The 21,874-nt window shown below is 52.8% G+C and overlaps 1 protein-coding gene across 1 annotated transcript in view; it reads left to right on the top strand.

Annotated features, from left to right (window-relative positions):
* The window catches only part of Rtn4rl1 (reticulon 4 receptor like 1), a 72,696-nt gene continuing 50,822 nt past the window's right edge, over positions 1-21,874 (top strand). Inside the window, exon 1 of the mRNA XM_052196640.1 lies at positions 1-484. Within this exon, the coding sequence (XP_052052600.1) occupies positions 472-484 (13 nt within the window). The 5' untranslated portion in view covers positions 1-471. The remainder of the gene's footprint in view (positions 485-21,874) is intronic.

The raw sequence follows: 21,874 nt of genomic DNA, 5'->3' as shown, positions 1-21,874 counted from the left end.
CGCCCCGCTCGGCGGATCGCTCGGTCCTGCAAGCGCACCCGGCGCTTTCCCGGAGCTGGGCTGTGCGTGCGAGCGCCCTTTTGCAGCAGCCGCTGCCCGAGGGGGCGGGGAAGAGGGGACATCGGTTGGCCGGCCAGGGGGCGGCGTCCCCCCTCAAAACCGCCTGCAAAGTGTTTGGGGCGGCAGAATCAGGCCGCCGGTTTGGCGGAGCGAGCCACTCGCCCTGGGGCTGAACGAGCGCACCGCGTTGGTTGGCAGCGCCGCGGTTGCTAGCAGGCGCCGGTGCCCTGGGCGCCGGGCTTGGGCTCACCATGCCCCTGCGGGACCGGGCTGCCGGGCACAAGCGGATTCCCGGCTTGCCCCCGCCTCGACGCGCTCGGATTAGCTGCAGCTGGCGCCCAGGGATTTGAATCTGGACCCCAGGAGGGAGCGCGCCTAGGCCGACCTCGGAGCGGCGGCCCCGCGGCCAACATGCTTCGCAAAGGTGAGTTGGAACCTTAGGGGCAAGTTGGAGTTTAGGTGGAACCGGGCGGAGCACTAGGCTCCGGGAGCCGTCGAACGCCTGGGAAATGGGTCCCGGAAGCAGCCCCCCGCTAGCTGGCTGGCTTTTGTCACAGGCACCCGCCGTGTGCCTGCTGCTGGAGCTCAGCTCCCGTTGGTGGCCTCTTGCGAGACACGGGGTTTGTTCATGGATCGAGTGGCCAGGCCTCAGGGATCTGTCTTGAGGGCTCAGAGACCAGAGTGAGAAACCTTTGGTAAAAAGGGAGCTGGCCTCCTGGGACCTTTGCCTCGCCATTATAAAGTTTTGCACTTGCAGGTTCCATCCCCTGCACAGGCACCCGCCCCTGCTTCTGCTCCTTCAGCTCCGAGTACAACCCGCGCTTGGGTGCAGGCAGCGGTCAGTCACCGAGCGGCCCAGGCGACTCCAGAGGCGCGCCGGGACGCAGGCATCTTCCCAGCATCCTACCCTTATCCCCGGGGACCAGCCCCGAGCATTCAGCATCCGAGGGTGGGGAGTGGCAAGTGCCAGAAGTCCGGTTCCTTTAACTTTCCTAATGCCTGGATCAGAGGGACGCAACCGCCAAGGCCATGCTGGCAGTGTGCGCGGCCGGACTCAGGTTCAACTTAACCGGCGCTGGCTCGGCGACCACCTCGCCCAGACTCCTCGGCAGCAGGAGAGGAGCAAAGTTGGCGCGGGTGCCGGGGAAGTCCTGCCGCGCCCCCACGTGGTTGCCGTTCTAGGTGCTGTCCCTCCGGCCCAGAAAGGGCAGGTGACCACACGTGAGTCCGCGGACCCGTTACCCTCTGCTCCCCACCTCTGCGTCTCTTTGCTCTGAGGCCCCAGTATGCTAGCTGTGGCGCCCCGCTGGGATTCCCTTGTCCCTTGTCTCGGCCCGGTGGCTGCTGAGCCTTGGTGCCTGATGCTAGCTGCTCCCGCCCTGCGGGAACCAGTTGAGGCGGGAGCTCAGGTAGCGGAGGGGCCTGATCCCTGCGCTCCAGCCTTAATCCGCCCCTGTTTCCATGGCAACAGACCGAGGTGTCGTAAGCACAGGATTCTGACCTCACAGCAGGATGGGGAAGGAGAAAGCGGGCAGGGGGTGGTGGCAGAGGTAGGGGGAGCGATGGGAGGAGAGAAACAGATACCCATAGATGGAAGATCCCGATAAGCAGGTCAGACAGGTGGGTGAAAAGCCACGCCTTGGTGGTGGTGGTCCAGCCTCAGGCAACCGTGGAGGTTTGGTTGCCCCACCGTGTAAGAACAATCACAAACTTGTGTGTGACTTGTGCCCTCCACGTGGGTCGGAACAGTACGCGGGGGGGGGGGGGGGGGGGAACAACACACTGCCTTTCGCTGTGGTGTGGGGCAAGTCTCTGCAGTAGTTAGAAGAACCGCTTTAGTTCCTTTTCCTACAGAAAGACACAGAAAGTCACTTGAGCCACTCAGCAGTGCTGGAGTGCAGGCCAGTGTGTCTGCACGGGGAAGGTGGATTTGCAGAGCTGGAGACAGTGTAGTCTGAAGCCTGAGAGTGGAGCATGTAGACTCCGTTCGTGGGGAAGGCGTCCCAGGCGGTTTTGAAAAGGCTGCCATGTCTGGGCTGCAGGTCTGTGATGGAGATAACAGGGAAGGACTGACATCTCATTTCCCTTTTGGTCTTTTGTCTTTTGGCAGTTTACAGTTAAGAATGAGCCACAAAGCAGCCCACACACTTTATTTATACGGCTTAGGAGCCCAGGCAGGCTCCAGCAGCCTCCAGTATCCTTGGTATCCTTGCTAGCCAGAAGCCCAGCTCTAGATAAGACCAGCGATTCCTGGGGAGGGGGGTGCTCCCTGGGAGAGGGATCCTTTTCCTGCTCAAGAGGTGGCCACTGGAGGCTCAGGCTCTTTCTCCCAGCGCAGATGAGGTTGGTTAGAGAGATTCCATCAATTAAGGTTCGCACCTGGATTGGCTTGAAGGAACCAGAGCATTGAAGCCCTTGCCAAGGCTGGGCAGGGCGTGGGTGGCCTGAAGCTTGCTCCTGGGACACTGTGTGAGCAAATGACTTTTGTTTTGGTCCTTTCCTGGTCAATTTCCAATACTATAGATTTGTCTTTTCTGCACATGCGGAGGAAGCTCAGATTCTTTGTGTGGATCTAGGTGTGTGCCCGAAAGCCAAAACATGCCTCAGGCTACGGCCAAGGGAGGTGGCCATGAAGTTTCTGTTTGTAGATTTGTTCCCAAAAGCTCCAAACAGCAAGGTTTATAGGTTGGTTTGAGAAGATAGTTGCCTAGCTGATGCAGGACCCTCTGTGGGGTCCTGGACTAGAGTGAGTTTAATGGTTTATGATATGGAAGTGGGGGAAGCAGTTGAAGGAAGAAAAAGCCTCTTCTAGAGGAGAGGGAACAAATAAGGACAGACCACGAGTGTTTCTGATCACCCCAGTAAAGCCATCCCTGTCAGGTCTTTGGGGGCGGGGTTAGGAGAGACATCTTTATCTCTTAATAAATGGACTCCACTGGCCACCACCTCTGGAGTGAAATCTAGCTGCTGACAGTGCTGAAGGCTTCAGCAGCTGCTCTGCCAGTGTTTCTAGCTCAAACCCTGCCCTGACAGACCCTGAGATATAAAAAGCAAGCCTCTGGTCAAGAGAGATGAGAGGCATGGGGCAAACAAGGCCCCTGAGCCATCCAGCATTCTCCAGGAAGAGCAGCCTGCTGGGGGGCGTGGGGGGGTCAGTGCCAGAGTTGCCTGCTTAAGGTCAGGATCTATGGTTTTCATTTTTAGAGCCATAAAAACAGAATGCAAATCAAGGGCCCCTGGGCTAATAGAGAGCCATTTTCTTAAAGTTTTTGTCTTGTTAAGCAAGGAAATAGAGTGCCAAGTAAGCTTTGTTAAGTGGCAGTCTAATTAATAATTTAAAATCATGTAGTTGTCGTTCATTAGGATTTATCTGTACATCAACCACAAAATCAGTCAAACACACTCATTTATACGTTAATGCCACCCCTAAATAATTCAGTAAGTGCAAGATTAAGGCCTGCAACCCAGTAAGATGCTTTGTCTTCTGGTATCCATACCCAGATGGGCTGGCTGGGTAGCTGAGGTGGGGGCGGGGGCGGGGGGCACGGAGAGGCAGAAAACAGTGTGATGGATTCCACAGTTCCCTAGGTGATGAGAGCATCTCCCCAAGGAGACGTGATTATCTGGGTCTGCATCTCTTTGAGAACAGAGGACCCAGGACTGTGGGAACTTGGGTGGTCTTAGCCCCAATGGAGAAAGAAAATGAAGAGCATGGATGACCAAGACAGTCTTTCTGCTGGAGGAAAGATTGGAGGAGACGTTTGAGCTCTTTTCTAGAGAGAACTAAGAGAGTTGGCCTCTTTAATCCAAATCTAGGCATAGAATCAGAATTTCAATGTCCCCAACCTGGTTTGTCTCAATCTAGGGATGCAGCCTGGTGGAACCAACTTCACCAAAATTCTTCCTTCATAATTAATTGGCCTGCCAGGGACTATGCCTCTCCTCATAGTTCCTGGTCCTTACTCCAGAAAAGAAAAGCTGAGAGGAGTTGTTTTAGGGGGCACTCTAGAAGAGAGGAAAGGGAGAAGGGGCTGCTATGTAAAGTCAGGGGGGCAGCTCTCATCTGTGACTGGAAGGAACGTATGCAGTTTTTGTTTTGTGTTGTATTGTGTTGTTGTGAGGCAGGATCTCACTGTGTAGCCCTGGCTGTTCTGGAACTCTATGTATACCGGGCTGGCCTTGAACTCAGAGACCTACCTGCCCTCAAGAGCTGAGTCAATGGCATGTGCCACCACACCCAGAAATAAGGGAGGTGAGACCAGAGTGAGCCTGGACAAGGTAGACATTGTTTGATCCACTTCTTGTTATGACAGCTTGTGGTCAGTTCCTTGGTACTGAACCTTTAGGTCTGTCTTCTATAGGGAAATTGTCTAGGACCCAAATTCCCAATATGAACACTGTTCCTTCACTGTAGGAATGAGCCCCAGATCTTCTGGGCTCTGTTCCACTCGCTCGCCTCCAGCCTTTCAGAGGACTCAACACTACTATGTGGAGCCTGGTAGAGAACCACAGTGGATGTGCATTTAGGGCCAGGAGATGCTCTTGGCTAAGTCTGACAAGAGGAAGTCTCATCAGGAAAAGGCAGGGAAGGGAAGGGTAGGGGTTGGGCCTCTTAACTTGAGGTGGTGTTGCCAACAGATGGGGCACAAATAAGGGGAAACTGTGGGGTAAATCCACCTCTAAACTCTAGATGCCTTTCTGGATGGGGTCTGAGGAAGGACAGAGCAGTTTGTGCCAATGCTGAGGAGGGAGCAGGCATCATGAAGGATGTCAAGAACGGGTCTGTGTGGTACCATCTGCAGTGAAGTAGTGGCTAAGGTTAAAACAGAGAGGAGATGACAGAGAGAGAACAGATGGTCAAGGAAGCAGAATAGCTGGCAAACGGGAACAGAGTCTCCAGGGACAGCAGGAGGCAGGACCTCAGCACAGAGTGCCGGAAGCAGCCCTCTCCTTGGAGTGTGGTGGCCAGGCCACTCTGGGTAGAAGTGAGTCAGGAAGCTTGCTGGGTATGGTGGTACATGGCTATAATCTGGAACCTAGGAGGCTGAGGCAGGAGAATTGAAGAGTTAAGGGCCAGTACGGTCTACACAGTAAGACACATGCATATCATACACACAAACACACACACACACAGAGAGAGAGAGAGAGGAGAGCGCGCATTGGGGATGTAGCTCAGTGTTTGGAGCATTTATCTAGTACCAGGCACAAGACAGTGGGTCTACCACCAGCAATATGGGAGGGAAAACTGAAACAGAAAAAGTGAGTCATGGATAGGAGTGAGGGAGGACCACTCTTGCTGGAGCGCCTGGCTAGAGCCCCTTCCTCCGTGCAGGTGCCTTCTTGGGTACTGATGAGCTGTGCAAGGAGGTACGACTGGGTCAGTGTCTCCCTAGAGGAAGGCAGAGCCACCTTGGATCTTCAGGCATACTTGAAGGAGAGAGCTGGGGGGGACTCAGGTGTCATCAGGAGATGGACAGCAGGGGACGGCTCCACTTGTGCCAGCCAGTGCCCTCCCATTAGCAAAAGCTATTCATACCTGCTTAACACTTATAAGCTACGTGCCTGTCATCATGCCTCTGTAGCAAGACCCAAGTACACTCATTCCCACTTTAAAGATGAGGCAACTGGGGCGAGGGGCTGCTAAGAGGGCCTACTGCTTTTGCAGAGGACCAGAGCTTAGTTCCCGGCACCCCATCAGGTAGCTCGCAGCCACCTGTAGCTCCAGCTTCAGGGGATCTGACATCTTCTGGCCCCTGTAGGCACCTGTACGCAATACACATACTCCCACACACATACGCATAATTAAAACAAGAACAAAACAGGAAAACTGAAGCACACAGAGATTCGAGTCGTCTCTGGGTCCAAGCCTCTGTGAAGAGCCCACACTCTTCTCACCCTCTCAACCAACCCCTGAGCTCCACAGCCTCACATACCCATCTGTCTTGGTTTCTATGGCATTTGTTTTGTGGGGTGCTGAGGACTCATTGTGTCCTTGGTAGTTTTCCCCCAGAAAGCTGCTTGGCTGGGGTCCAGTGCCTTGAACCACTGTCTCTTGTATCTCCTAGTTGATGTTCCCTTCTGAGTCTTCTGGACTCACCCCTTCCCCTTGATCTTGCTCTGGCTTCTTTATTGCCAGCAGACATGGGACCACAGGCCAGGAGGAGCTCTCCTGCCTGCATCAAATTCCTGAGAAAAGCCCAAGTCCGTGGCTTATTTAAGCAGGTCATATTCTCTCAGCCCTCCCCAGAGGCTGCTCTCCCTGGCTCTTCTCCCAGGCTAATGGGACTGAGCAACACAGCCACACCCACACTGGTGGGTGGGTGGTCGCTGGAGCCATGTGCTGGCCAGGGTAGGTGGCAGCTGATAGGCTGGCTGAGACAAATGATTCCACCTGTACGGTGTCTCCCTTGCTGTGGTCCAGCTATAGCCTCCCAGGCAGAAATGCACCTGCAGGACTCAGGGATGGCTCTGTGCCTTTCCAATCACAGCAGACTCCCACATGACACAAGGTAGAGTCTATCTGAATCTTGAGGTGTGGAAGAGCAAAATCCCGCTTCAGAGGGGAGGCTTCCCTCCACTCAGGAGGCATCTGACCTAACAGATATAATGGGTGCTTCTGAGCCTGTGATTACTGCCACATCAGTCAGTGGAGTTTGGAGATGTAACTGCAAACAGCCCCGTCTATCTGATTCATGAGAGTCACTCTGGGGACTTCTGTGCTGGCACAATAAGAGGGTTGAAACAATGCAGTGCCTGTAAGTTTGTGTGTGTGTGTGTGTGTGTTTATGTGCACGCAAGTGTAAGCAAGTGCTCACCAGGTGTGAGCTTCTCACACCTGGTGAGCATTCAACAGGCTCCCAGAGTGTTCATGTCCGCGGTTGCAAAGCAGTGCCCCTCAAGTGCACTGGCGCAGATGTTGGCACCCACGCTCCCTCCCATCCACTAGCATGGCTTGGTGCCACGGCAGGATGGTGAGACACTCATTTGGGGGGCCCAAGAGTGGGTGGGCCAGTGTGGTTGTGTGCCACATGTTGGGGACAAAGCTTGGTGAGTGGGTGTGTGGCTCACCCTACAAGGGTGTGGGTGGGCACGACTCACCGCTCGTCTGCCAGGGGACGAGCCATTGCAGCCCCCAGAGACAGAGCCTCTTGTCAGTTTATTGGCTTTTTTCCAGAGGGTGCTAGCATCGTGGTGACAATTTTATTAGTCTACAGGAAACAGAACAAAAGTCTTCCTTGAGTCAGTAGAAAAACTGGGCTCCAAACTCTCAACCCATGGAGATGGTATGTAAGTTACTTCTGCCTCCAAATGATCGGGGCTCTCTGGGCTCCTGACCAGCTGATTGTGAAGAAGGCCTTTACGTAGGCTTATGTAGAGAGATTCATGAGGCCCTTGGGGGAAAATTGGCATTCTTCTTACGATGATTTATTTATAGGGCGATTGGATGATGGGATATGGAGGCCAAGGTGCTTCCATTAGCAAGAAGCACACAAGGCAGGAAGCCGTGCTCTGCGTTTGACATTTAGTGGGGCGACTCCTACCAGGGAGCTGCTTTTTCTGTTAGAAGGTTTTTCCTTTAATGTTCTATTCATGGACTTGTCTGGGTAGGCTGGGGGAGAGAAGGAACATGCGGTGAGACGGGCCAGGGACTGAAGCTGCCAGCCCAGGGGAGATGGAGCCTGAGGAGGTCACTTAGTGGCCAGAGTGGGGACAGCCTGGATGCTGGAGGAGAGCGGTTCTGCTCTCTCACTGCAGGCAGAGTTGCTGGCCTGCCACCTCTCGTCAAGTTCTGCATGTGACACAATGTGTGTTTACTTTCCTGTCTCTTTCTCCCCACAAGCTGGCAACCTTGGCCCTTGGCCTAGGTGACTTTGGCCTTTTCTCTCTGGGAACTGTGGAATCATGGGAAGAGGAACCTCAGAGTTGGAGTCCTGGGACTGGGTAAGGGTCTGTCTCTGTGACTGAGTCACTAGGACCCTGGGCACATCTCTTCCTCTTTAAGCTTCAGTTTACCCACTTCTAATATGGCTGGATTGGGAGTCTTTTCAGCAGTAGAACAGTGTCTTCACTGCTCCCCAGTGTCAGAGTCAGGAGTACACAGCACAAGAGTGGGGCCTTTGCCACAGCCTTCCACGGCCCAGCCTCCCTGCCTGCTTCTCCAGCTTAGAGGTCTGTGGATCTGCTAGGATCTCTCCTAGCAAGGCTTTGAGCACTGAACAGCCACACGTGTATTAATAGGGAGAACATTCCTTCTCCTCAGAGCACGGGGCTTGAGAGCAGGCTCTGCAGGGAAGGGCCTGTTTGCTATCTCTCAGTTTGCACCCTATGACCGCTTAGCTCTGGTTCTCCCATCCTGGTGTCCTGCCTTGTCCGTACCAGCAGCATCCATGTCCCCACTCCTCCATCATTCCTCAAGCTAGACTTCTCACTTTGTCATAGTGACCCTTGACCCTGTTGGCTGTCCTGTCTCCCCGGACTTCCATCATGGCCACTTCCTGGGTCTCTCCCAGGTTTCTCTTGCTGCTGCTTCTCAACTGGCTCCTCCCAGCTTCATCTCCCAGGCCACCCTTCCCTGAGGCACTTCCCCGAGCCTCCCTCCACTCTGCTCTGGAGGGCTTTCTCACCACCCCATCTGCCTAGCTCAGAGAATATGCTGCTTCTGATGCCCGCAGCCATCAGTTGACCCTCGAACGTCCCCACAAGTTGCCTCCCTAGGACCTCAAAATCCCACATCCCTGGAGCTCTACTTGCCCCTGACCTTGTCTCTCAGCAAGCTTCTTACATGTACATGCATGTGCATGCGCGCGCGCACACACACACACACACACACACACACACACACACGTCTTGGCATCCATCGGCACCATCTTTTTTCCCAAGTACCACTTCCTAAGAACTGGAAGTCCCGGGTGGTGCACTCCCCTGCCTCCTCCCAGAGCCATCCTGGAGTGGGGTCTTGGGGTCCCTTCACTAATCCTAGCCTCCACCCCAGCCCAGCTGCTTCTGTCTCCTTCACTGCCCTCACCCACTGTGGGCTTTTCACTGTGGTGAGATTCCACTGCTGGGTGCTCTCCTCACTCTTGCTACTTTGTTTTTCTGATAGACACATTAAGATTATACATATTTATGGGGTACCATGTGATACCCTGTCACTCACTTGCTTAAAAACCCTCAGTGGTTTTCTTCTTCAGGGGATGGCCTGGACTTCCTACCCTGCTGTAAGAGTCTTCCCTCCCCCCACCCACACTGAGGCTTCCGTGCTCTCTCCCTACTTTGAACCCCAAGCTCCAGGTCTACTCCATGATTTTCCATCCTACTGAATCACGGCTCTTCCTCGCCTCTAAGGATTTGCACAAATAAATCTGCCTGGAATACTTCTTGCTACTGCTCTCCCCTGCACTCTTGTTCTGTAGATGACAGCCGACACCCTGCCTGCCTCCTGGGAACTCATCCCTGGACTAGAGAAGGGGTCCTGTATCTTCCTCTGCTGGCACTTACCCCCCAGTTTGTAGCAGTAATTTTTCTATTGTCTATTCCCGATGGTCTGTTCAGTTCCGTGAGAATGCTGGCCGCCACCTTCCCCACTGTCCTTCTAAACTCACTCACGACCCTCCTGTCTGCTAACCCACAAGGTTAGCTTGTCCTAATCCAGCAACGGACAGAATCCTGTTCACGTAGAGTGAGCCACCGTGACATCTCTGTACCTCGCATGAAGTCACCCACAGGTTCTCCCAGAAGAACAGCCAGCAAGGATCCAAGCAGGTAGTTCATGTGGGAAGCCATCCTGGGAAATGCCAGGAGCGAGTGGTAAGCGGACAGGGAAGGCAAGAAGCCAGAATGACCTCTTAGTGCACGGCTTGCTGCTGCGGCTATCCAGAACTTAAAGTCACTGGAGAAACTGAGGTACAACCTCAAAAAGCATGCATCTCCTTCATCTCACCCCGAGAGGAAATCAGGGAAGCCTGGTGGGTTTATATGTCACCACCCTCCAAGCATTCCGGGGCCAATCAAGGCTTCTGGAGAGGTATTAATGTTCAGGTCTTTCAACCTGCTCCTGGGCTGACCAAAAACAGTTCCACTGCTAGACAAAGCCTATGTGTGTCTGTCTTATGGATGTCTGTTACACATGACACACATACTCTCTCTCCAAAAAGTTTAGGCTTGGATTTGGCAGATTTTGGGGGAACAAAATTTGCACTATTGATTCTGTGGCAAATGAAAATCTCTGGTGGACACTCTGGGCTTCCGAGATCTGAACTGTTTAAATGAGGCTGGACCGAACATGAGGAGGCAAAATTACTAACGAAGTTGAGCCCAGAGGTGCCTGGAGTGAGAAGGCCGCTCTTTCTGTCTTCCCTCTCTTCTGTGAAAATGACTTGCTCCTTTGAACTGATCCTCTCTCCTCTCCTCACAGGAGGCCTCGGGGTTGTTGCCCAGGCCTGTGGTTTCAATAGAAAATCTGAGCAGAGGAAGAGAGGCTGGCGGCCCTGCACAGGGTCAGAAAAGAGGGAGGCTGCTGAGGGGTACATTTTATCACCAAACCCAATGTCGGGGCAGAGGCTGGCCAGGGGCTGGCTGCAGGTGGTGGTGGGTTTCTTCTTCCTGTAATTGGCCTACTGCCCCTGGTGGGCCAGGGAGTCTGCCTTGAGGACACATTTGATTGCAGAATCAACGCTTGTTGGAAACGGCAAATGTTGCAAGATGAGCAACCAGGAAGGAGCCAGCTCACATGAGCCTCTCTGCAGTTCCCCTCCTGGCCTCTGTCCTGCCTAGCCAGCTCCGCCTTCTTTACCCTGCTTTTGACATCCCTGGATTGTCAGCTTGCCCATGGCTTTATAAGGCTTATTCTTTAAGTCAGCCTTTGTTTCCCCTCCCACAATGCACTGCTTCGTGCTCTGTTGTTAGTGTTACCAGTTGTATTTACCAGAAGAGAGCCGCAGATTGAGACAGACAGGCCATGGCTCTTGTCAGGACATGTAAATGGGTTATGACTACTTTCAGATGTTCTCTTCACAGGGTGAGGCAAAATGGGAGGGGGATCTCTGCCATTTTACAAAGATGGATGTCACAACTATTGGGATTTTAGTTTTTGTTTTGAGGCACGGTCAGTCTCTGTAACTCAGACTAGCTTCAAAATTACTCTAGCCCAGGCTGGCTTTGAACTCACTACAGTCCTCCTGTGTCTACCTCCCAAATGCTGTGATTACATAAGCCTCTGTATCTGGCTGGGTATAGTGGCTATTGACTGGTGGCCGATTGCTATCTGGGCAGGGGATGATGCGATGACTAAACCAAGCCCCCTGCTTTTTTTGCAGCATACACTATAGTTGGGGGTGGGAAAGTAGGTAATAAACCACTGATTATAATCTCTCCAGTAAGGCCAAGTGCTTAGCAGAAAATCTGCAGAGTTAATTAAAGGATAGAAGGTAACCAGAGAGCTTTTGATTTAGAGAGATTGGCTGTGAAGTCTTTCTGATAAGGCGATATTGGAGCTGGGACCTAAGCAGAGGGAAAGAGGGGGTTCTGTAGGTGATCAGAGCCACTGCATCTTGGGAAGAGGTCTCCTACTGCCAAGCACACAGACCCTGAGGCACAGTTGTGCCTGTCGGTTTAGCTGACTGCTCTCTGGGGGGATTGGAGCAGGCCTGGAGTTCTGAAGTTCTGAGGTGTGCCCTAGAGTTATCTTCACATTCCCCTGGAGAGGACGAGGGCTTGGAGCCCTATCCCAACTTCAGAGACCAAGGTAATGGTCATGATGGAGTGGGGAAGGTTTGATGGGTCTGCTGAGCCCCTTACACCCAGCATTAGATGTGTTTCTTGGCTATTTCTGTGGCCCCCAGCAATGCTCCGAGACGTGGTCAAGGGTTGGGTCCCACTGCCCTTCTTTTATACCGCAAAGCACATGCACGGGACTGAGTTCCCATCCAGTCTTGTCTGTCTGTTCGCCTGCTGCCTCCCACACCAGCCTTCTGTCTCTATTGACCATCGGGGTTGGCCAGGCTGGAGGCCCCAGTGTACTGTCAGCATTTCCTACTTAGCTTTGTTTGATTTGGTTTTGGCTATGCTAGGGATCAAACCCAAGGCCCTGTGAATGCTAAGCCAACACTCTGCCACTGGGTGCATCCCCTGCCATTTCCCGGGTAACTGAATTTCACTGTGGTACAGAAGGGAGCAGGTGATAGTCTAAGTGGAGTCCCTACCCTTGGGGAACTCAGCCTGATGCAGGAAACGCCATGTTAGGGAGAAGCCATAGCTGGAGAGAAGGGAAAGGAAGCTGTAGGTGTCAAGGCTGGTGGTTTCATGAGGGGGGGTGGCTAGGGTGGTGGCTGGGGGGGGGAGGAGGAAGCTCCTCCTCTCCAGCTCACCTGACCTGACCTGACTTTGAGTCAAGGAGCCTTTGAAGAAGAGGTTGGAGAAGTTAGAAGTCTGGATGGGCAGCGTAAGGCGGACTTTGCTGTCTGTGTCACCAGTGGCAGATCAGTGGTGGCAGATTAGTGGTCAGGTAGATTGGCAGGACTTTATTATTGCAGAACCTTAATTACCTAGGAGGAGGAGGGTTGGTTAGCTCAACAGCCACAGAGTAATTTTTTTTTGAACTTGCCAAATAGTACAAACCCATGGTAGAAAAACCACAGGCTTTCAAAAAGGAGAAAAATCACGGAAATCTCACAACCCGAGGAGCGAGGACACGGAAGCACAGCCGGCTGAGGGACTTGGCGCTTCCTCCGGAGGTGCTTCCTGCAGCCTGTAAACGTGTCCTGGCTTACCTAATCATCCTGAACACCTTTCTTTTTTCAGGAGTTTCATTATGTAGCCCAGGCTGGCCTGGAATGCCTGGACTCCAAGACTCTTCTGCTTTCGGAGTGGCTGAGACCCCAGGTCTCTGCCACTGTATCCACTTAGCCCAGTTACCACAGCTTTTGTTGTTTTGAGAGATGGTCCTACTCTAGTCCTGGCAGGTCTAGAACTCACTATGTAGAACAGACTGGCCTTGAATGCAGGGAAATCCTCTTGCCTCTGCCTCCTGAGTGCTAGGATTAAAGGTGTGCCCCACCACAACTGGCCAAAGTCGAAGTAATAGTGCTTCTGAAGGCTCTATAATATGCCACGCAAAGTCCCCTTTGATTGGCAAGACCCCTGGTAGAGACCCCATTATGGCTAACAGCTGGCACATTTGGCTCTGCACTTATTCACCTCAGAGGAAAAAAGTGTGGCCCTGAAGGGGGCTGGGTGGGTAGAAGCCATCATGGGAGGTAAGCGACATTCATTGTGACACATGAGCATCCAGTTAGAACCTAAAGCTAGAATCAGAGAGAAGGTGTTCTCTGTCTCTCTGTCTCTGTCTCTGTCTCTGTCTCTCTCTCTCTCTCTCTCTCTCTCTCTCTCTCTCTCTCTCTGTGTGTGTGTGTGTGTGTGTCTACATACCGTGAACATGCCCTTATTACGAAGTGAAGAAGGTTGTTGCTGGGAAACCCAAGAGGCAGATCTACAGAGGCGCGTGTCTTCTTTGATGCTGGGTGGTTTGTGACTATAGAAGAGTTTTGAGGATGGGGATGAAGAGGAATACGCCGCTTGCTCCTGACTTGTGCTGAGGGATTTGATGGATTTTCAGATTCCTTGACTGAGGGTGTAGTTCAGTTGCTAGAGTACGCACTCACCTGGCAAGCATATGGTCCTGTGTTCTATCAACACCACACAATGGAATGTGGTGCCAAATGCCTTTCATCCCGGCTCTTGAGAAGTAGAGGCAACAGGGTCAAAAGCTGAGATCATCCTTCACTACATAGCAAGTTCAAGGTCATCCTGGATACATTTTGTGTGTGTGTGTGTGTGTGTAAATTCTTTGAAATTTTGATGCTGAAGCAATCTGATCTCTCGCCTGAGGAAGCAGACTCAGAGAGTTATAATGATTTTCCCACTGTCACACAGCATAGAAAAGAGTTGGCTTCAGGGCTAGGGGAGTGGCTCAAAGGTTAAAAGCACTTGCTGCTCTTCCAGAGGACCCGGGTTTGATCCCCAGCACCCACAGGGCAGCTCACAGCTGCCTGTGACTGGTTCTAGGGGGAATGGCTTCTTATGGCCCTCTTTGAACACTGGACAATCACAGGGTGCACATACATATCCACAGGCAGAAGACTCACGCATAATATAAAATAAATCTTAAGGAAAAGATGATAGTTGGCCAATGGATTCCAAAGATTATTCAAACCAACTGGCAATACACCCTTCTCTCCAGTACCTCACCGCCAACTTCTCTCTGCAGCGCCTGGCCTCTCTGGCTTGGCCGGCCTGTGGCTAATTCTTAGTAGAAGCTTCCTCCCCACCTTGGGAGGGCTTGGGAGGGCCAAGCCTACCAGCTGTGGTGGGGGTGGTTAGTGAGTAAACACTGGATCTGGGCAGGACCCACACTCAACTCCTGGGCATTGCCTTATTTCTTGAACTTGAGTTCCTTCCATCCACGAAATGGGGTTGTAGTAGTACCCGCCTCGTGGAGTTTAAAAGATTAAAGAAGATGTCTCAGACAAAGCTCTTGGCACTTTGGTGTGGCCTGACCCAGAATAGGCTCTCCGTGAACACTGTCATCAATAGTAGCAGCAGTAACTTCCTTCCTCGGAGAATTCCCATGTTGCCTTCTTCTTGCCTACTCCGGCTGCTCTTTGAAGTTGAACTGCCTATCATCCAAAGCTGAGGCTTGAGAGTAGCCAGGACTGGACCCTCAGGGCCAGCACAGATGGGTTCCCTAGCGTGGAGGGTATGGCTGTTTGGAATGAGTCTTTTTCATTCGGATGATCTGAACTCTTTGCCCTGTCCATTAGTGGGGCGGAGATGTTGTGGACACATCCTTGGACTGTTTATTGGCCAGGAAGCCACAAGGTGGGGATGGGGCCTATCTACCAACCACTTCTACCAACCGCGGCCCACCCTGACTTCACATCTGTCTCTTCTCTCAGAAAACTGGACCATGATAAAAAAAAAAAAAAAAGCAAACCCAGCCCCAGCCTCACGCCTTGGTCTGCTGGCTGTGAAGCAAACAAAGTTTCCTTCATGGTTCCTCTGGGCCTTATAGCTGGCCTGCTAGGTTTCCCTTGTAGCCTCTGCAGATTAGGCTAAGCAGACAAGAAGAAACACTACGGAACCAGACACTTGCCAGTGGTCTAACCATCACCAAATGCTTTTAATTCTCAGTATGTGTGTGTGTGCGTGCGTGTGTGTGTGTGTGTGTGTGTGTGTGTGTGTGTGTGTGTGTGCTCAGTACTCAGTTGTACTGTGGAGGCAGGAGAGTCAGGATTTCAAAACTAGGTTTGGCTACAAAGCAAGTTCAAGCCCAATGCGTCAAAGCAATGTGTCTATGATACATTAGACAGGCTCAAGCAAATTGAAACAAAACCATAGGTTAATGCCTCCTGCCTGTTGGGGATTTGGGAAGGGTGACTGAGTGGACTCAAAGCCTTCCCAAGGAGCTGGGCCTCCTGGCAACCTTGGTGCTGTGCTCTAGATCACCTTTGATCTAGCCCTGCACTGAGGCCCTGCTGTGTGTGGTGAGCACAGCTCCTTCCCCTGTGCTTCCTTCTCCTGCTGTTTTCTTCCTCTTCATTTTGCAGGGCCGGCCTTGCCCTCCATCCACCTTGTTACAGGATCTACAACAGCCTGCCCGCCTGCAGGGGCAGGCATCGGTGGTCAGGGGCAGGCGGCAGTGGGCCTCTGGTCCCTCGCGGGTGCTCGCATCTTTGTGTGAGCTCATGGCCTGCCTTCTTAGCGGGCAGATAGGCTTCTGGAGGAGAGAGGGGAGTGCAGGGAGCTGTCGCTGCCCCCTGTGCAGCTCTCTGCAGCTCAGTGGAGAGCCATCACCTCCCAGGCCAAGGAAGCTGGGGACCATTGATTTGTCTGTCACCCCTTTGAAAAGAAGAGCTACCCTGTGGGAAGGCTGCTTACTGTGGAGGGTTTGTCCCAGAGAGCACTGGGAACAGAAACAGCTGGGGACACCAAAATGAGGGCACAGATCCCCTCCTGCGCTACCCCCCCCCCTTTGCTAAGTTGAAGCCTGTGCCTTCCCTATACCAGCCGTATGGACGCTCAGAGGTCACGGGTCCTGTGTGCCTCACTGCCAGTGACCTGTCTGCCCCACTGGGAACTGGCCGGGTGTTTTTACTAATAAGCTAACCGCATTACCATCTCAACAGAATTAACCAAAAAAAGAAAAAGCAAAGAAAAAATGGTCCTTGAACAAATGCTGCTGGTGTCTACCAGGACCTAAGATCTGGTACTATCTGTTTTTTTAATAATTGAGGGTAATAAATATGTATTTCTTTCTCCTCCCTACCCCCATCCTCCGAAGCTTGTCAGCTCCCTGCGTCTCTCCTCTGATCAGACCAAGTCTTCCCCAAGCCAAAAAAAAAAAAAAAAAAAAAAAAAAAAAATCCTTTAAGCATAAAAGGATTAAAGCCTTGAAAGTAGGTCTGCCTGTGCTCTCCTCCCCTCCCCCCAGGCCTGGTGTGGAGAGGCCCCTCAGGAAACCAGGGATTGGGGTTGGATAGATGGAGACAGCAGATCTTGGGGAAGGAGCTCACTGGGGAAGGACCCCTGTACTAGCCTGGGCTAACCTGGGAGTAGCAACCAGTGCAGCATAAGTCTCCATTGGTACCTGAGGGCTAGCCTGAGAGCTAGGTCCCCTGAGGCCCTGGCAGGACCCAGGAGGGCCACTTTGGTCTCTGCTTTGCACCCTGGTTCAGTGATGTGGAAATCTGCGTGTCCTTAGAATGAGCTGATTCTGTGTTCTTCTCTATAAAATGGGCAAATAGACAGAACCAGCCTCACGGAGGATCAAGCACAGAGCAGACAGCCCAGTGCCTCCCACGTAGTGAAGCTGAGTGAATGAACTGTTGTTTTAATGGAATCTTCTCAGATATAGAGGGCAGTCTGTCTGTCGTCTCCCTCATCCCTGACCCACCAGAGCTCCCAAGGGCCTGCCAGGCGCCCTCATTGGTCCTGCTTAGCTTCATTCCTCACGGTCCTCCAAGAGGAGGTTCAATTTAGAAGGTGCATTTAGGGCCCTGCCTAAGACTGGCAGAAGTATGGCCATCCTCTCACCCTCCTGAGAGGTCAGGGCCCGGCTATGTCTTTTCCTTTAGACAAGGTCTCACAGTGTAGCTTTAATGGGCTGGCACTCACAGTGTAGACCAGACTGGCCTCGAACTTGCGGGCCATCTGTTTCTGCCTCCTTGGGTGTGCTGTATTTAAAGGCTGAGCCACCAAGTCTGGCTCTGGTACTCTTCCTTGTGTCCATGTTACTTTTTTATTTGTTTTTCAGACAGGGTCTTGCTCAGGCTCGCTATGTAGTCAAGGCCGGCTTTGAACACCTCATTTCCAGCCACTCTCATGCCCCAAGTGACAGATTTATATGTATGAGTGTTTTGTCTGCATGTATGTATGTATGTATGTATGTGTACCATATGTGTGCCTGGCGCTCTTGGAGGTCAGAAGGGGGCACCAGATCCTCTGGAACGGGTTATGGGATGGTTGTGAGACACCATGTGGGTACTAGGAACCCCAAGTATTGAGATTACAGGTATAAACCCCCACACACACACACACCCAGTGAATCATGACAGTTCTCCATCCAAATCCCAGGATTACAGACATACACCACCATGCCCAGTCCCATTCCATTTTCTGACAAGATCCCAGAGTCGCTCTCAGGAGCCTCGTAGGAACCCAACCAAGGAAAGGCCTGGCCTGCCAGGAAGGTGGCACCAGGGCAGCAGTGCCTCTGCCTGGCTCCTGCCTTCCCACCAGCAGCTGGCAGCTTTACAGTTCTGCTGATGCAGCAGCCCTGGCCAATGCAGCCTCCCTCCCCCCTGGGCTGGGCTCAGGCACCCTGGGTTGGCTGCAGGTGGCCTGGAGCTATGGCCTCACACCTGCCCCCACCGAGGTCCTAAACCCCTGGTCTGCTCCATCGCTCAGTGGTTGGTCAAATGGCCTCTGGGGCTCCTGCTGCCCACCCCCACCCCCAGGCCTGCCCTGGCTACTCTGGGCCCAAGGCTGGAGAGAAGAGGCAAGGCTCGGCCTGAGGGCAGGAAAAGCAGGAGGGAGGTGGCTATTTATAGCTGGCTTTGCTTTTGTTCCTTTTCCAGCAATGCTTCTCTTTAAATAGGAGCAGGGCTGGAGGCTGCAGCTCTTCCCCTGCCGCCCGCCCGCAGTCATTGTGCGCAAGTGTGTGTGTGTGTGTGTGTTAGGCGTGCACTATTGTGTGTGTGCAAGTGTGTGTGTGTGTATGTGTATGTGTATGTGTTAGGCGTATAGGGATGTCGTAGGGGTACACATGTCAGTGCATAGGTGTGTATGTGTGCACAATTGTATAAGAAAAGGATGGGATGGAGGTGTGTATATGTTCATGTACATGTGCACATGGTGTGTGTGTGTGTGTATGTGTGTGGGGGGGCACGTGTGTGCATGTGTATACCATTGCAGGGGTTATGTGTAATGCTCTGTCAAAGATAGAATAGGGCAATTCTGATTATGAACAGGTTTCTTGGCTTTTGGTTTTGAGACAAGGTCTAGATAAAATTCCCAATTCTGCCTCTTTCTCCTGAGTATTAGGACTACAGATGTGAACTCCAGGCATGTGTCTATAAGTTGATACACATGGGATGGTGCACCACTCATGGGTGTGGGTGTGTGTATGCTACTGAGTGTGCATGTGCGAGCATGTGTGTGTGTGTGTGTGCGCGAGCGCGCGCGTGTATGCATGTGTGTGTGTGTATGTGCATGTGCGTGTGCGTGTGCGTGTGTGTGTGTGTGTGTGTGTGTGTGTGTGTGTTAGGTGTATAGGGATGTCATGGGGTACACATGTCAGTGCATAGGTGTGTATGTGTGCACAATTGTATAAGAAAAGGATGGGATGGAGGTATGTATATGTTCATGTACATGTGCACAGCACATGGTGTGTGTGTGTGTGTATGTGTGTGGGGGGGCACGTGTGTGCATGTGTATACCATTGCAGGAGTTATATGTAATGCTGTGTCCTTCCATATATGCATAGAGACATAAAGATGGAATGGGGCAATTCTGATTATGAACAGGTTTCTTGGCTTTTGGTTTTGAGACAAGGTCTAGATAAAAGCTGTCTCTTTCTCCTGAGTATTAGGACCACAGATGTGAACTCCAGGCATGTGTCTATAAGTTGATACACATGGGATGGTGCACCACTCTGTGTGTGTGTTGCGTTCACACATGTGCATATGTGTGTAGAGATGGGACTGCGGTTGGGCCTAAGGTGCTGCCGCTGCTTTTCAGGGTGTTAGGTCTTTCCACCTAGTGGCACTAATGCCCATGGTGCCAGGGGGGAAGGGCCTGGCAGTGTGACTGTACCCCATGAGGCTTGGACTTGCTTTCTCATGCCAAGTGTTGACTGGATGCAGGGGGTGGGGAGGAGAGTGAATGTGTGAGTGTGAGTGTGTGTGTCAGGCCCCTGGGATCCTATCTGAGTGCACACCCACAGGGTGTTTTTAGCGCACTCACAGAGCCCCGTGGGAACAAGAACACTCCCCTTTCCATTTCTCTGCTGCAAACCGGGCCTAGTGGGGCAGAGCGCACCAGGGCGAACCCGAAGCGCTGCCTCGGGTAGGAAAGTGCCAGGGCGACCTTGGTGACCAGATCCCTGGGGGTCACACAGCACGTGCCTAGCCCACATCTGTAAAAAGGGGAGTGTAACACCGGCCAGGCTGCTGTTAACCAGCTTGAGAGGCGGCTTAGCTCGTCCTGAGCTGGGTAGGGGCCAGGACCTGGGCTGGGACTTCGGGTTCTAGTGCCTGCTGAGGCTCCCAGCAACCAAGCAGCGCAGCAACCCAGATCTGTCAGCGCAGCTGGTGGCCTGGGGGCGGGGTGCTGCCACGTCGGTAGGTAGCATCACTTCTGGGCACAGGGCCTGGCATCATCCTCGCCCCTTGTACGGCCCGGCAGTTCCAGATCAATGCGACAGCCCTCCCTGCCCCTCCCCCAAAGGCCAAACAAAACATAGTAAATATTTAATCCGGGCCAGGGAGCCAAGGAGGCCTCCCCGCCCCCTCCACAACCGTCTGGCTCCTCTGCCAGCCCGGGCTGCTCTCCGCAGTAATGAGGCCGGGAACGGCAGGGATCGATCGTGGCCTAGGGCGGGGTGGGGGTGAGGGTGGGACTCCCTATGCCCTCGGGGTGGCATCGCTGTCCACCCCAAGCATCGGGTTGGGGAGCCTACTCAATGCACACCCCAATCCTGGCTTTTCCAAGAAGGTCGGGGGACGAGCCCCTCCCTCACTGGTGCACCCCTGCTTAGAGACCAAATGTGAGCAAGTCGGTTGTGGGGGTCTATAAGGGAAAAGGGAGTCCCATGCCTGGCCCGTGCCTAAGCTTGTACCCCAAGACCGGACCTGGCCTTCAGGACCTAGTGAACTAATGCCTGGACCTGTGGGGGGCGGGGCAGGGGCGTGCAGAGAAACTCCTAGAGAAAAACAAAGCCAGTGGGTTTCCTGGCTTCTAGTTACATTTTACTGGCTTAGAGTATACCTAAGGGAGCTGCTGATGCCTTCGCTGCTCCATTTACATAGTGATCTCTGAACACCTACTGTGCGCTGAGCCAAGAGCTGCCGGCCTAGAAACTGCACAGGCCCAAGTTGCAGACAGATTGCATTGTGAAGAGGATTGGTAACTAAACCCAAAAGATGATTTCAGCTAGTGGTTGTAATATGATACTGTGCTTGGCTAGAGAGAGAACTTCAGCTGAGGTGGTCTGGATGACTGGGTTGGGATAAAATCATCCCCAACAAATTTAAATCAAGTGCAAAGGCCCAGGGGCAGGAACAAAACCGGCCTGCTCTAGGATTGGGAGGAAAGGCCTACCAGATTGAATGCAGGAGGGTTAAGTAGGCAGTGGCAACTCTCTAAGGATCTGGTAGGCTGAGGGAGGGGTTTGCATTTTGTTCTAAGTGCTGTGTGATGGCTGAGATCCCAAGCAGAGGAATGCCACCTCGGATTTACCTGTTCTAAAAGCTTCCGCTGGCGGGCTTTGTGGGGCGGGGGGAGTTAAGAGAAGGGCGAGGGTTGGTGGGGGATGGTCTAATGGTAACCAGGAGGAAGGCTGGAGCCTGGTGGGGCACCTGTATGTGGTGGTTTATACTCCTCCAGCAGGTGGAAGGGCCCAGCCGGAAACAGCCTGCTCAGAGACTGAAACTGAAGTGGCCACTGTTCCGTCTCTCTGACCCAAACCCCATGATGGGCAGTCCAGGAAATCTTTTTTCCCCCCTTTCCAGGAGCATTCGAAAATGTTGACATGTTTTTTTGAAACAATTTCAGATCTGATATCTCCGCCAGATTGAGTTTGTAACCAGCTTTATTGTTTAAGCCTGCTGGGATTTCATCAAAGGCGTCCGCTGTTTACTCAGAGCTGTTTCATCGGAGAAAACAGCAAACAGACCTGCATTTCTATCTGATTTCACTTTTTCTCTTCTCTCATGAATTTAAGTGCTTGTGAAAAGCCCAGCTGATAAGGCAAAGCAGCAAGGATCAAGCCTGGGGAAGGGGCTCAGGGTCTCTGCTAAGGCTTATTAACCGACCCAGAAAAGCTGGGTGGGGGTGGCGGTCCCCCCCCCCCAGGGGGGAGGCTGGAAGGCATTCCTGGCTAGCTGCCAGTCTTACCCAGGGGGAACACTGGGGAGAGCCGCTGTTCCCCATACTCTGGCAAGATTTTCCAGAATGTTCTGGTGTCTCTAACAGATTTCCACTTCAGAGACTGATAACAATGAGACCGGAACATCATCAGCTCCGTTTAGAGGGAGAGGCA

Source organism: Apodemus sylvaticus, chromosome 10, assembly GCF_947179515.1.
Source record: "Apodemus sylvaticus chromosome 10, mApoSyl1.1, whole genome shotgun sequence".
Lineage (NCBI taxonomy): Eukaryota > Metazoa > Chordata > Mammalia > Rodentia > Muridae > Apodemus > Apodemus sylvaticus.
Note: the sequence above shows the minus strand (reverse complement) of the source record. Positions and strands in the feature narration are given on the sequence as shown.